Source organism: Pimephales promelas, chromosome 9, assembly GCF_988280905.1.
Source record: "Pimephales promelas chromosome 9, fPimPro1.hap1.1, whole genome shotgun sequence".
NCBI classification, from domain to species: domain Eukaryota; kingdom Metazoa; phylum Chordata; class Actinopteri; order Cypriniformes; family Leuciscidae; genus Pimephales; species Pimephales promelas.
In genome coordinates, this window is record NC_142777.1 from 39,004,378 (window position 1) to 39,020,167 (window position 15,790).

General features: G+C 38.5%; 2 protein-coding genes across 3 annotated transcripts; one reads left to right on the forward strand and one right to left on the reverse strand.

The window, feature by feature from the left end:
- The first annotated feature begins 58 nt into the window (after window positions 1-58).
- On the forward strand, window positions 59-6,933 carry aurkb (aurora kinase B). Of its 2 annotated transcripts, XM_039655128.2 has the most exons (9): window positions 59-173; window positions 509-547; window positions 694-733; window positions 970-1,003; window positions 1,160-1,348; window positions 1,765-1,903; window positions 2,580-2,728; window positions 3,070-3,244; window positions 6,529-6,933. In XM_039655128.2, exons 1-9 carry the CDS (start codon window positions 168-170, stop codon window positions 6,709-6,711), a joined length of 954 nt encoding a protein of 317 aa, XP_039511062.2. In that variant the 5' UTR covers window positions 59-167; the 3' UTR covers window positions 6,712-6,933. The 2 variants fall into 2 exon arrangements, with proteins under 2 accessions (XP_039511062.2, XP_088991280.1); XM_089135154.1 differs by lacking the exon at window positions 509-547 and having other exon boundaries at window positions 95-173.
- Window positions 6,934-7,589: 656 nt separating this feature from the next.
- Window positions 7,590-11,294, reverse strand: LOC120465351 (uncharacterized). The gene is made up of 3 exons (XM_089135153.1): window positions 10,631-11,294; window positions 10,316-10,467; window positions 7,590-10,146 (listed from the first exon to the last, which is right to left on the reverse strand). The coding sequence occupies exons 1-3, from the start codon at window positions 11,279-11,281 to the stop codon at window positions 9,228-9,230; spliced, it is 1,722 nt and encodes a 573-aa protein (XP_088991279.1). The 5' UTR covers window positions 11,282-11,294; the 3' UTR covers window positions 7,590-9,227.
- Between the last annotated feature and the right edge of the window lie 4,496 nt (window positions 11,295-15,790).

The window sequence follows — 15,790 nt, forward strand, 5'->3', positions numbered from 1 at the left end:
AAAGTGATTGGCAGGTCTCGGCCCAATGAATGTTCTTTTTAACAGGCCAATCAGCGACGGCGTTTACGGCGGTTGGGCCAATAGCAGAGCGGCTGGGTTTCATTTTAAATCCAGGCGGTTAAACGGAAGAGCTGAGGCGCAGACACAAAAACAGAGGAGTCCTCATCATGCAGGTATAATAACCGCATATTGATCATTTATTTACAGTATATGTTTATATATTTATAAGCGTAGGAGATGTCAGTGTAGCGGAGGTATTGATCCGGATTAAATCAAGCTCTTTGAGCGCCATTGATTGTGCGAGTGAAACTACGACTGCTAAATGAACTCAGACATATAGTAACGTTAATAGTTGTATTTCGTTTGGTTAAGTTTCCCATATGTGAGCTATCTTATTTTTATTGATATAAGTGCCTTTTTTTATCACGGTTGTCTTATTTTCATTGATGGAAGTGCTTTATCTGTTCAGTGTGTGTTGAGTTTGAGATGTTTGTGTTTCTTTAATCAGAATAAAGAGAACAGGGAACCCAGAGCTCTGCAAACACAGGTGACACAACAACAACAACAACATGTTATTTATATTCATTTAGCGAGTCATAGTGCAGATTACAGAGATCACGTGCTCTTCTCCAGCTCTACGTCACTGATGTGTGTCTGACGCTCATGTTGTGTGTGTGTGTGTGTGTGTTTCAGACTGCTGGTGAGATGAATCCAGACACACACACTATTTCAGGTAAAACCTTGAGAATGTGTCACGAGCAAACTTTCTTTATAAAGATGTGGATGAGTGCAATATGGATGTAAGATGGTTTACCTTTCTTCAAAGATACTTTATTGTCTGGCCGGTGACACTGTTTAGTCCGTTTGATCATAAATGATCTTAATAAACACAAACTAAAACACTATTTTTGTTGCATGTGATTGTTTAATCGTTTAAATGATTGTTTGATAGATATAGTCTTCTTTCAGGTCCTGGGAGAGTTCCTGTCAAGTCGAGCTCAAAGTAAGTTCACTTTAAAATTATAGTATGAATATGAAAATGGATTTGTACAATTCTTGATCCAATGTTTCTTGATTTAAGAGCGTTTAGTTGTTTGTAATGTTACTGGAAAACATTGAGGAAGAACATCAGTGTGTTTAATAATCACTTCCGTTCCAGGAAGTTCTCCATAAAAGACTTCCACATCGGCCGTCCGCTGGGAAAGGGCAAGTTTGGGAACGTGTATCTGGCGCGAGACCGTAAGCTGAAGGCCATCGTGGCGCTGAAGGTCCTGTTCAAAACTCAGATGGAGAAGGAAGGAGTCGAGCATCAGCTGAGGAGAGAGATCGAGATCCAGTCGCATCTCAGGTGTGTGTGTGTGTGTACACAGAAAACTACAGAATACAACTCTTTTGTGTTGTCACTCTTATTCAGATCGATCCACATGTCTGCTATTCTCTTTCTCACAGACGTGTGCATTTATTTTTTTGAGATAATGTTTTATGAAACAGGCATGAAGTGCATGCTGGGTAGATCAGCACGTGACAACAGTTCAAATGTGCACATCTACCATCCGTTCTGGCTGGATCTCTTCTGAAATTGTCCCTACTGAATATTTATATCTAGTGTTTATTCGATGACAAACATGTCAAGAGATTTCCGGCATCGTTTTTGTGATGCAAAAAAATGTAGTTATACTCTTGCTTTCGTCTGTGAAATTTTTTTATTTGTTGTTTTGAAATTAACACTGGTTGGAGATGATCCGTGTGTGTGTGTGTGTACAGGCATCCAAATATCCTGCAGTTCTACAACTACTTCTGCGACGACACGCGTGTGTATCTGATTCTGGAGTACGCGCCGCGCGGAGAGATGTACAAGGAGCTCCAGCGCTGCGGACGCTTCGACGACCAGCGCACCGCCACCGTGAGTGATCCAGCGCCACAGTCACAAACACTCATGCGCATCAATCGCAAATTAAAAAAAACGATTTTCTAAACGTTTAATAATGTGTTTAGGTGCACAGGCTTGCAGCAGAGGAAGCATTATGAATGAAGCGTATACTTTACAACAGCAGTTCATATACAAACAAGTAGAAAATGGCTATAAATAATGTTTAGTTTAGTTAGTCAAGCACTTCAAGCTCTTTCCGTGTACAGGCAGCCGCAGAACGCATCTGATTGGCTGATGTTCAACAGACATGCCTAAACTTAGGCTTTCCTTAAAACATTCAGGGCTTAAGCCCTCTTTGCCCAGCCCTAGCGCAACGCATTAATGGTCAAAATATTCATAATTAATATTAAAATATTAACCAACAAATGAACTTCGAATATGATTTTTGGGCAAAAGTCAAAGCCCTAGTGTCTAATTTAAGATCAATGACATGCGCTTGATTGGGACTAACAGCTGCGGTTTGATTCTCATTTTTAAATCAATTTTGATTCGATATGCATAGATTTGATCATACATTTTAAATTTATATATTCGAATTGAAATTTGATTAAACTGATTTGAACCAAATCGAGCTTCCAGCCCTGATCAAGCTCGCGGTTCTGATGATCTGTGTGTCGCTGATGTCGGCGCTGGTCTCCTGTGTGTCCAGTACATGGAGGAGCTGGCGGACGCGCTGAACTACTGTCACGAAAAGAAGGTCATCCACCGAGACATCAAGCCCGAGAACCTCCTGCTGGGCTTCAGAGGAGAGCTCAAGATCGCAGACTTCGGCTGGTCCGTCCATGCGCCGTCGCTACGGTAACGAACACCCCAGAATGCCTTTCTACAAACTCAAGGTCACTTCACAATATGAGACAAAGAAACAATACAGATAAACTGAATAGGTGACATGATTAAACTGATAAGACATGACAAGATTCGGATCATAACGTCAGGGATCAGAGAAATGTTGAAATCATGTAATGATGGAAGGCCGTGAATGTGTTCGGGAAAACGATCATGGAGAGCTTAGAGTGTGTAAAGTGGAAGTTAAAGCCATGGTGACGGAGGGTGTGACCTGATGATGAAAGCGTGTAGATGATGAAGAGAAGACATGCTTCACACACACCTGAACATGGTCGTGTGTGTGTGTGTTTCAGACGCCGAACCATGTGTGGCACGCTGGACTACCTCCCGCCGGAGATGATCGAGGGACACACACACGATGAGAAGGTGGACCTGTGGTGTATCGGGGTGCTGTGCTACGAGTGTCTGGTGGGAAACCCTCCGTTCGAGACGGCCAGCCACAGCGAGACCTACAAGCGCATCACCAAGGTCTGTCCACACACACACACTCTGACTCCTATTTAAAAATTTATAAATTAAATTATTTTTAAAGAATTTATTTGTAAATTATGGTGGAAAATAAGTCTTTGGTCAATAACAAAAATTCAACTCAATACTTTGTAACATAACCTTTGTTGGCAATGACAGAGGTCAAAGGTTCCCTGTAAGTCTTCAGCAGGTTAGCTGGTGTTTCGGCCCATTCCTCCATGCAGATCTCCTCTAGAGCAGGGATGTTTCGGGCAACACGGACCTTCAACAAATTTTCTATGTGGTTGAGGTCTGGAGACGGGCTAGGCCACCCCAGGACCTTGAAATGCTTTTTCCTTCGTTGCCCGGGCGGTGTGTTTGGGATCATTGTCGTGCTGGGAAATCCAGCCATGTTTCATCTTCAAGGCTCTCACTGATGGAAGGCGGTTTTGGCTAAATCTCACAATACATGGCCCCGTTCATTCTTCCCTCAACATGGATCAGTTCTCCTGTCCCCTTTGCAGAAAAACAGCCTCCAAGCATGATGGTTCCTCCTCATGCTTCGCAATAGGTGTGGTGTTTATGGGATGCAACTCTGCATTCTTGCTCCTCCAAACATGACGAGTTGAGTTTTTTACAGAAATGTTCTATTTTGGTTTCATCTGACCTCATGATATTCTCCCATTCCTCTTCTGGATCATCCATATGCTCTCTGGCAAACTTCAGACGGGCCTGGACCTGTACTGTCTTAAGCAGGGGGGCACGCCTGGCACTGCAGGATTACAGTCCCTCTCGCTCTAGTGTGTTACTGATGGTAGCCTGTGTTACTGTGGTCCCAGCTCTCTGCAGGTCATTCATCAGGGCCCTCTGTGTAGTTCTGGGGTTTTTGCTCACTATTCTCATGATCATGATTTTGCGTGGAGCCCCAGATTGAGGGAGATTATTAGTGGTCTTGTATGTCTTCCATTCTCTTACAATTGGTTTTCCACACTAAGCTGCTCGCCTATTGTAGATTGACTCTTCTCAGCCTGGTGCAGGTCTACAATGTTCTCCCTGGTGTCCTTCGACAGCTCTTTGGTCTTGGCCGTGGTTGAGTTTGGAGTGTGACAGCTCGAAGGCTGTGGACAGCTGTCTTTTATACAGATAACGGTTCAAACAGGGGCCAATAATACAGGGAACGAGTGGAGGACAGAAGAGCTTCTTAAACAAGAAGTTACAGGTCTGGGAGAGCCAGAAATCTTGCTGGTTTGCGGGTGAACAAATACTTATTTTCCACCATAACTTACAAAATAAATTCTTTAAAAATCCTACAATGTGATTTCCTGCATTGTTTTTTGTTTTTTCATTTTGTCTCTCATAGTTGAAGTATACCTATGAAGAAAATTACAGACCTCTCATTATTCTAAGTAGGAGAACTTGCACAATCAGTGGCTGAATAGAAACTTTTTGGTCCCACTATATATATATATATATATATATATCTTTAGAGCACACATGCACATCCTGACTAATAGGAATATGTGTTTATATTACAGTATTTTATAAATTTAACAGAAGGCCCCATTTTAACTTGTTTTTGTGGAGTTTTAGTCCATAAAGTCACATCCACTTCAGAGATCTTGTGCTCATCCTGAGTAATATGTTAAGACTCAGGCTCAATGAAGACAGTATGGTGATATTTAAGAACATTTCTTTTAAAGTTCTAATCCTCAAGGGTTTGAATGTTTTGAAAATGTTAACTTAAACTTGAGGTAAATTATATAAATGGCAGTTTTTTATGATAAATCCTTAATTTCCTCAAGTGCATGAACAAACTCTTTTACATTTTCATGACAAAATAGTTTTTCTCAAGAAACTGACATTATTATAAGATTTAAAATGAGGTCCTCATTTGACTTGTAACTTTGCAGAAATTTAACTTCAGTTACAAAACATCAACTTTAGAGAACAAGTGCACATCCTTATTAATAGTAATATAATATATGCATATTTAACTGATCTTAAAGTTCATTAATGGTTCTCTGAGCGATGTGGGGCCAAAACATTTTTTGTCACATACATCAAACGTCTCCTCACTATCGGCTAGCTGCCTGTCCCCTAAACACACTGTAAAAAAACGCGGTCTCTGTAGACACCACAGGCTCCACAAACGGCAACAAAAACAATCATGTCTCACCCGGACCACGAAACCTAACAAACAGTGTTCCAGCCAATCACTGGCAAGAAGTATCTGAGGGTGGGTCTGGGGGGTTAGTGCGCGAGCACATGAAGAGGGTGTGTGTGTGAAGGAGCGCAGCGAAGCATCAGAGGGAAGTTTGAAAAATTACCGACACACGACCAAAGAGACGTCGTTCTGAGGAACAAATTAAAAAGAAGAAGGAGTCGGATAAAGAACGTGCGAAGTTCCGAATTTACATCGGTAGCAAAGCTTTTGAACGATGGCGAGAACTCCGGCGGCAGAAGGGCTTCCAGTCCGACATTCAGGTTGCTCTGTTTTTGCTTGACAGGTGGGTAACGTTAAAATGTTGTTTTTTTTTCTTCTAATTTGACGCTTATGTTCGCCAAACCCACACAAGGATATAATTAGCTAGAACTATGCACGTTCACAATTATTTCAGGAAGCACGGAAGGGAGGGGGAGGAGATGAGATGCGGAGGAGGGAGGGTCTAGCTCCGATTTGTTTGAAAATATTCGAACGTCAACACCCAGGATCGCTTTGAGAACCTTTAAACAAACTTTTGGGTCCAGTCAAATTGGAGGTTATTGATAGATTTTAAGAAATTATTTTCAGATATTTTAATTGTTTTATCTAGGTTTTTAATTTAAGAATACAAAATATTTTTAAAGTTAGAAATTAAGGAAATGTGCAAATTCTCAAGTTCTCAAATATTTTCATGCAGTTGTTCTTAAAGTCAGAATTATAACATTTCAGATTGGCTATCTATTTGTTTTTGTAAATGATTTTAAAATGGTTTTAAATAAAATTTCTGTCACGTCATGCAATTGTTTACGTTATTGTTGGTGTCACTTCAAAGAACCCGTGCACATATTGGTAATATGTAATATGTTTTATTTTGAATGACCCAATACTTTTATTTATTTATTTATTTTTTATTTTATTTTTTTTGACTAATTTTGTGGTTATTTCATGAGAAATCTCAGGAGTTCAAATTCTTAAGTTTTGTTATTTTGAAGTTTTTGAGAATGCAGAATATTCTGGACTGTTATTTTATTATTTTGTAACTTTGCCATCCATGTTTGTTGAATGCCCTGTTGACGTCGAGTTTCTCGTGTGTGTTTGTTAGGTGGATCTGCAGTTTCCTAAAGTGGTCTCTGACGGCGCCCGCGATCTGATCTCGAAGCTGCTCCGCCACAGTCCCTCCATGCGTCTGCCGCTCAGGAGTGTGATCGAGCACCCGTGGGTGAAGGCCAACTCGCGCAGAGTCCTGCCGCCCGTCTACAACTCACAGGCAGCCGCACACCACTGATGACATCAGCGCAAGGACCTGTTTGAGACACTCAGTTTGTGCTGTCACAGTGTCAAAAGTGTGTGTCTTTGACTGTTAATGAGTCTGAGATGTTTTTTCTCTGCTCATTTACTCTCTTTTATAGCTGTAGATCTGTTCATATTCATGTGCTTTTCTGTCTTCTATGAATGTGTTTTACGCTGAACCTGTCAAATTATATTAAAATAAGAGCTTTTTAGTGTGTGTGGCGTTGTGCACTGACTCACTCAAGTGGTTGTTACACTCCTGCACTGATGCATTCAGATGTTCACCAGTTTTATATGTTGATGAAAATGTGTGTCCATTCAATTATATTATGTGCATTTTGGGATATTGCATAGAAATTGAATCGTATTGCATACACCCTTCTCAGGTGTAACAGAGTGTGTCTGGGGAAGGTTCATTGACTGCTCATTTACAAAGGGGCGTCACCAATGGATGTTGCTTAAATGCCCCTGGGTTCAATTGGATCGACCTAAAACCAATCGGAGCGTTGACGTTTGCTGAGCGAATAACCCACAATAGTGTGTTTATTAGGCTGCTGTCACTTTAAGAGCCGCACAGAGGTCTCCTCAGGTCTCTAAATATGGACTGATTCCCAATCACTCCTTACCCGAACCCAATGTGCATAAATCATTTTTTTAAAGTAAAAGCTTCAGTATAGTTTAGTTTAGGAGTTAAAACTACTGCAGAATTCTAAAATAAGAATCGAATGTGTGTGAGAGAGAGAGAGAGTAATTGTGTAAATCACTTTTGTGTATTTTGATCCAAAAAAAAGGTCAAATTTAAAAATAGTAATGGGTCCATAATTAGTGTTTTATTAGGGCTAAATATTTCTCACTAGATTCAGTCACACAAAAGTCAAGGCAAGACAAGTTTATTAATATAGCACACTTCATACACGATGGTAATTCAAAGTGCTTTACATAAAAAGGGTTTACAACAAATAATGTATTAAGAATAAGAAAATAGATTGATTAAAAATAGATTTAAAATGTAATTAAAAGAATAAAAATAGGACACATAATGATGTGCTTTAATCCTATTATTATATAGTAAACACTTTAATAGTAAAATGAACAAATACAAAACGAAAATATAAGCCAGCAGAGCAGCCCCTCATTGACGTCTGATGTAACGTTACACACCACAGAAACAAAACACATAATGAAATCAGGCCTGTTTCTCTCTCTCGATCTGCCGTCGTCGCTCCCCGTTTTATGCTTTCGCTTCTCTGCGAGACCGGCGCGCGCCTCACAGGTGTCTTTCATTATCACTCATGCCACCGGCCTCGCGCGTCCTCTTACGTCCCTCGCCCTCGATCGTCCTGCTCGCCACAGCCAACTAGACATTTTGTGTGAAATGAATTTCAAACTCCAGCCTTGTAGATGGAAGAGTGATTTCTGTGTTTAGTGGGTGTGGCTTGCAGAGCTGTGCAATGTGGTGCATTGTGGGACCTGTAGTCTTTCATACAAATGCGCCCCTTGGTTATTTTCTGTCTTCTCGGTCAAGAGGGCACCAAATTCAAAAATTCTTTTACATTTTGACTACAAATATGATCCACTTTCAATAAAGATTAATGTTGCAATGGGTGAAATGCTCCTTTAATTACTTCTTGATGTTTTGATTGATGTTAACAACTGCTTTAATACATTGTTTAAAATACATCAGAAACAATCTCTTAACAAAGGATGAAAACCCATTATCTAAGTCTTTACATTTGAGCTAATTAAACGGATTTGTTAATTATAGGAACAATGATTGAAGAACTCACTATTTGTATATAATCGGGCAATGTGTTAACGAGACTATTAATAAACTATGAATTAACCAACATTTGCAAATGATTTATAATAAGTTTATTAATGTATGAGTGTTGTCATGGAATGGTGTAAGGGCCCGTTCACACCAAGAACAATTAATATATATATAACTATATTAGCATCGACACCAGCGGATGATATCGTTGTTTGTTAAAAGCGTGCCTGTCTCTTTAAATGCTTGATTTCGTTACTGCACGATGGATTCTGATTGGTTGCCAATGTTTTTATCGTTCATCAGCTAAAATCGTTCTGAAACTGATTCCAATGATATTGTTTCTCTATGTTGTTATTGTTATAGTTGTGTGATCTCTATAAAACACAGAGAGCAAATTAAATGAAAAGTAAACATGAATTTAATTTAATTGGATATAGAAAAGTACAAAAAAAATCAACTGAAATATTTCATGTTTGTTTAAATGCAAACCATAATGCAATGCCATAATGTTACAGTTGGAATTAACATAGCACAATAATTTGATATTTATCTTTATGTTGCGGTTGAAACATGTCAGTAGTTAATATGATGGGATTGAAAGACTAAAACTGTCACTTCTTTTATATAAGTTCTTTTTACCATGAGAGAAATGGTCTGGTCTCGGCATTAACCTGCTCCGGGTCCGTCTCCAGCCCTGTGTTCACTACACATCAGGACTGACCCAGATCAGTTCAGGAGGTTTATCTACGGTTTGTGTCAAACATTGATCTAAAGGCTCGGTATAACTCAGTGTTCATGTTCCTGTCATCCATGCTCACAGTCATACCCGTTCCATCAATTGTGTAGGCGTACTGTCTCAGCCACTCTTCTGGCCTTTCTGGATTTCCTGAACGTCGGCTCAAACAAGCAGCCAGGTGCACAGTAGCTGTTTTACCATAACAGGCGAGTATAAATGATGCCGCAAATATGAATATGTACAGGGGGATCTCTCCGAATGCATTTACACAATATTCTGGGACAACATATGGAATAATAACACGGTCATCTATTTCCATGCTTCTGTTCTGCCATAACCGGTAAAAAGGCGTCCATGCTTCATCTTCAAGGGTAATAGGGGCTAGAAGGATCAATGGGGTGTCGCAGGGAGATGCTCTCATGTTGTTCCAGCGACGTGGCAAAGGGTACGGCTCACAGTAAGCCCTGATCCTATCAGCATGCGGATGATAAAACTGTCTGTTTGTAACGTATATGCTCCCCTGAGCGATTGCAAATGCAGCGTTGGAGTCAATTCTGCAGTTCCACGGAGAGTAGAGAACGGTGTCTCTGATGTTGGGTTTGGGCACCAGGAAACCTGACGGCATAAACTTGTCGTCTATAGTGCCATGACCTACAAACACAATTTCTAGATGACCTCCGCTAGGCCTACTCAATGGCTGCAGAAAATAATTCACACTCTCCAGAAATAATCGTAGAAGATTCATAAATACAAGCTTATTAGGTTGTGTCTGAAGCCAGGAGAAAACTGTGCGGTCTGTGTCGTATTTATATGTTCCTATGAAATAGTTCATTATGTTTCGTTCATTTTGAGTCATGTAGAGAGAATATTCCCCCAAGTTCTTGATGAGGTTCTTCATTCGGAACAGTTTTTGGATGATTTCCCTGTAATGTGAAGAGTTGCACTGTGAGTCAGTCACCTTCAGACATTCAATTTTGTTTGCATTTTCAATATTGCAGTAATGTACAATCTCAGACAAATACAAGACATATTGGCTTTGGCCAAAAAAGATGAATTAGTTGAAATTAAACATTTTAGAAAATTAAATCCTACTGCATTGCATCCAGCTGTTCTTTTAGCTTTTGTCGGCCTTCCAGTATTTGCCTGGCTGAATCCTGTAAGAACTTCACAGTCTCTGTGTCCTGATTTCTGTTTCCTAGATTGCCAATCAGGTCATACAGAGAGATTCCTAAGCCAGTCGCACCCTGTACAAAGAAAGAATGTCACAATCAGAAAATCCCCATCTAACATGCTTTATTAGGGCAATGCAGTGAATATTTCATATTGTTCTCTTGAATAGACACTTAAAGAGAATTTCAAAGTCGCAGTTTTCTTAATATGGGATGCTTAAGGAAAGAAAGCTGATACCCTTGATCCTGCTTTAGCAGCTTTAGTGCCGATGCGTCCAATGTTCTCCATCATTTCTTTGGCCGACACCTTCAGGCTACTCGTGATCTCAGGGGAACGATCGAGTCCCAGAGCTCGGCAAATAAAGCCTGAGGCCTCGGCTGGAGCCAGTCCACCTGGTGCTAAGTGACGAAAGAACGTGGCCTTGTTGAAATCTCTGAGGAAGTCTAGAGGTACGGGAGTATTACTCCTCCTGGCCAGAGCCCACATGAGTCGAGTGACCACCTCACAGTCCAGCTCATCAGCATTCGGCGCTCCTCCACACTCATCCTTCAGATCCCGCAGTTGCTCCTGAATGCTCGTCCCAACCTTCTCATCTTCTTTCATTAATTCTATAGCTTTATTAACGGTACTGCTGGAGACAGGGGGCCTGACTGCAGTGCTCGATACAAAGCTCGCTGTGCCAAACAATATTGGCCAGGCCAGACCTGTGAAGTCAAAGATAACCGCTACTGCAGATATTGCGGCCGCAGCTCTGAACACCCGAGCGATGTTGCTGTGCTGAGGAACATCTTCCAGCTTTTGCTTCAGTTCCAACAGCGTATCTGCACATCCCTCTCGGTTCTCCAGCCAGCAGAAGAGCGATTCACATAAAGTATCTGCTGCCTCCATGATTAGAGCAGGAACTCTGAAAAGAGAAATTTTATTTAACATTTATTTATCAAAAGTAATAAAAAATAATACTTTGTAGTTATACAGTAACAATGAATGAAGAACTTTTAGATGCATCTTTTTCGCAGGCTGATCTCATGAAATGGCATATGTATGACACGCCAATTCGTATTTCCATTTTTGGCGTGCTATCAACACAAATAATCGCTTTTCAGCGTGTTTATGAACGCCGTTGACTTAACGTTATTACTGTATATATAAATATACGACCTACCCCAACCCCGTCCCTAAACCTACCCGTCACTGGGGTTAATAGCATTTATGAGTCTTCCCCTACCATCCTAGGAAAAAAAAAGATCGCTCCCCAGATGTAGATCTACATTTTGCTTAGTTTCGCTCGTACATTTGATGGCGTGTCCATACACACGGAATCACTCGGACATTTAACGGCGTAGACATACACGCGGATACACGTGGATGGCTGAAAATTCGTATAGATAACACACCACTTAACTTGAAAGTGGCGTATATGTTTACGCAAAAGTCATGATGCCATGTTGTTTTTTGGCAACACTTGATCCATAAATACTGACACTGTATATCTGTATTTATCTGTACTGATATATAGCCTACTGTGTTAGACTAAACTGGTAACGGTCACAGTATTTTCATATTGTTGTCCAAATGTTGGTTTAATGTGTCTTGGAATATCGCAAAAATATTGTATCGTGAGTTCAGTATCGTGATATGTATCGAATCGTGACATGAGGGTATCGTTACACTCCTAGTTCATACCCTTATGAAGTATACTTACAGTAAGTAATGTTCAAGTATATTTTTAAGTATACTTTATGTAGTAAGTATACTAATATCAATGTGTACTTGAAGTAAACTTGTAAGTGTACTATTTCAAAACTGCTTGGGACTAAATTGGCCCACTTTTAGAATATAAAAGTATACATTTAAGTGTACTATAAGTGTAACAGTAGTAGTAAACTTTAAGTACACTGCTAGGTTTCTCATTTGCAATACATCTGTACTACAAGTGAACATAAGTATACTAGTAGTTTACTATTTTAATACAAGTACATGTTTTAGTTTATGAAAATGCACACAGAAGGGTCTAAACTATTAGTCCAGTATAGTTTATACTGCAAGAATACTTGTACAGTAAGTTTTCTTTAAGTGAACATAACATTTTACAAATTGCTATTTTGGCCAATAACTTGTCTTGAACAGTATGTCAGAAAATCATAACCGGTCAAATTGAGCAAAATTTAAGGAGTAGTGAAAAAAAATGTTTTTCATTTGCTCCAATATGGAGGCCAGTCACGTTGTTGGAAACTTTTTCTCTATGTTTCTCCAAGGTGTCTTTCACCATCACTCCTCGTCTTGCTCGCCAGAGTCGCCACACAGGGTTAAAGAGGAGAGTTTAGGAACTGCGTATGAGAAAATATAAGAGCTGCTGTTCCTGATTGTTGTTCTGCATTAAAGCTTTAAACTAAACTGCATTAACACTCCTTTGTTTGTATTTCTGAACACATCACAATACTTTTGCAATCACTTCACCAGAAATCTTTCTTCATCTGTACATTCATTATGTCTACACTTCATACATACTTTTAGCTGTCCTGTCGACTTCTTGCTTACAAAGTTACACTACAATCTACACTACATCTTTTTAAAAAGGTATGGTAGCAAAATGGCATGTAAAATGTACTTTTTTAATGAAATGTTCTTAAATCATGTAAAAATGGCAAGCGCATGAACACAAATACAGGTCTTTAATTGAGCTCTGAATGCTCTTTATTAGAAACACACTCACCTAGACAGTGGATCTGACGGGCAGCTTCAGTCTGAGAGAGATATCGGACTGCTTAAAGCAAAACAAAAATGGGTAACACTTTAGAATACTGTATCTTACTTACTGCGTAACTAATAAGAAATTAATGAAGAACTAATAGGTAATTCTTTATTAACACTTAAATCACTGTTAACTACTAAGGAAGATGTGTTAACTAATCAGTATGTAATATAATTTTATGATTGTGTTAAGTATCAGTTAGTTAATCAATAGCTAATGAATTCTGTCATGCCTCCTGTAGAACTACTATTAATTATCTATTAATCAAGGTTCAAGAACTATTAATTAACTAATTAAGTGCAGACATTTACCTATAGGCTATGATCTGCAAATAAGCAAAAACATCTCATGTATATTACACCTTATTATTATACTTAGTTCTTATACATTTTAAACTTCTTTTGCCCCATTCAAGTTCCAGCAATATTGCGGTAGCCACATACACTGTGTAACGTTGAGGAGGCAAGGAGGAATCCAAATGCAGTAAACAATAGATTTAATAACGATAATAAACAAACAAAAGGGAAATCCACGGAAACCAAAGAAACTCAGAAACAGGAACTCAGAACAAAACTCAGAACTAGAAACAACGCTACAGTGAAACATCGACCGACACCCAACAACTGAAACACAGGGGTTTAAATACACAGACAAACAAGCTAAACGAGGGAACAAGGGGGCGTGGTAAATCAGAAACACCTGGGGAAACTTATAAACAAGAAAAACTACAAAGGACTACAAAACATGGCACAGAACAGGAAATAACTAAAGTCCACACAAGACAGGAATCGTGACACACTGAGTCTGGGTTCTCCCAAGGTTTTTTTCTCCATTCTGTCACCTGATGGAGTTTTGGTTCCTCCTTGCCACTGTTGCCTTTTTCACTTCTCTTCGCCTTTGTCGCAAGTAATTGTCGTGTATTTTACAAAGGTTTAGATGATTACGTTAATATATATAGGCTAATATTTTTTTTTTTTACAGTAGGTTTGATTTGAGTCAGAAGTATGTGGTAATTCTTTATTAATTACTAATGGGTTCCCTATATTGTCACTTTAGAATACTGTTTCGGTTCTAAGTAATTCCTGAAGGACTATCTAATAATTATTTATTAATTACTAATAAGTTCCTTATATTCTTACTTTTGAAGACTGTTTCAGGTTATAAGTAGCCTAATTCCTAGGTAATTATTTGATAATTATTTATTAATTACTAATGGGTTTCCTGTGTTGTCACTTTAGAATACTGTTCCAGCTTCTAATTAATTCCTGAAGAACTATTTAAAAGTTATTTATTAATTACTAATAAGTTCCTTATATTTTCACTTTAGAAGACTGTTTCAGATTATAAGTAGCCTAATTCCTGGATAATTACTTGATAATTCTTTATTAATTACTAATGGGTTCCCTATATTTTCACTTTAGAATACTGTTCCAGCTTCTAAGTAATTCCTGCAGAATTATTTGATACTTATTTAGTTAGTTAGGGTTATTTAGTGTTTAGCAATGTTGTTGATCTGTGTTGTGCTACTTTCATGTTATCACTGTGAAGCTGCTTTGATACAATCTGTATTGTGAAAAGCGCTATATAAATAAATGTGACTTGACTTGACTTGACTTATTTATTAATTACTAATAAGTTCCCTATATTTTCAGTTACCCTCATTCGTTGCCTCAAATACATGAATTTACTCAGTGGCTTTCTATGCTGAGGAAAACAGACACACACAGTACTGGATATAAAATATACAAATAATCTGAGGTTAGTTTTGTATGACTGTTCAGTAGTTACTTCTTAGTTATTTTTCTTGAACCTTGATTAATATATAATTAGTAGTAGTTCTTCAGGAGGCATGACAGAATTCATTAGTTATTGATTAACTAACTGATACTTAACACAATCATAAAATTGTATTACATACTGATTAGTTAACACATCTTCCTTAGTAGTTAACAGTAGTGAAGAAGAAGAATTACCTATTAGTTCTTCATTAATTCCTTATTAATTCTGCAGTAAGTAAGATACAGTATTCTAAAGTGTTACCAAAAAATCTTGTTAAGCAAAGTAACTTTTTTTTCAGTAAACAAGACATCATTTCTTTTTTCGTCATCTAGTAAATGCTTCTTGATTTTAGAATATTTAGATATTTAAACTGGAAACAACAAAAACCCTTAGTAAGAACAGCATGTTTTGCAGTGTAGGGAACGAGCTGTGTGTGTGTGCTGAAGGGGAATGTCCACAGCACACAGAACAGATCAAATCTGCAGTGTTCAGGTGCTTATTTAAGATGAACTGCAGAAAAGTGTAGGAAACACTCTTTAACAGTGACCGCTGTATGGATGTAATACCTCTGTATTAGGTGTTACCACTGAAGGAAGGGTGTAAGACACAATGTAATGAATAAAAAAATTGTGATGATCAAAAGGATTAATCCAAATTGATTAATATAATTACAGTACATAAATTATAATACAGATTATTAACAGTAGATTATTAATTATGCTGTATACAGGTGAACCCCATCAAGAAAGCTATACAAAAAAGCTTTTTATGAATTTTTTGATAAATGACATGCAGCAGATCTGTCTGCAGTTACTTTTAAAGCAGTATATTGTCATTTAAAAAAAAATAAATGCCTTAAAGGGATA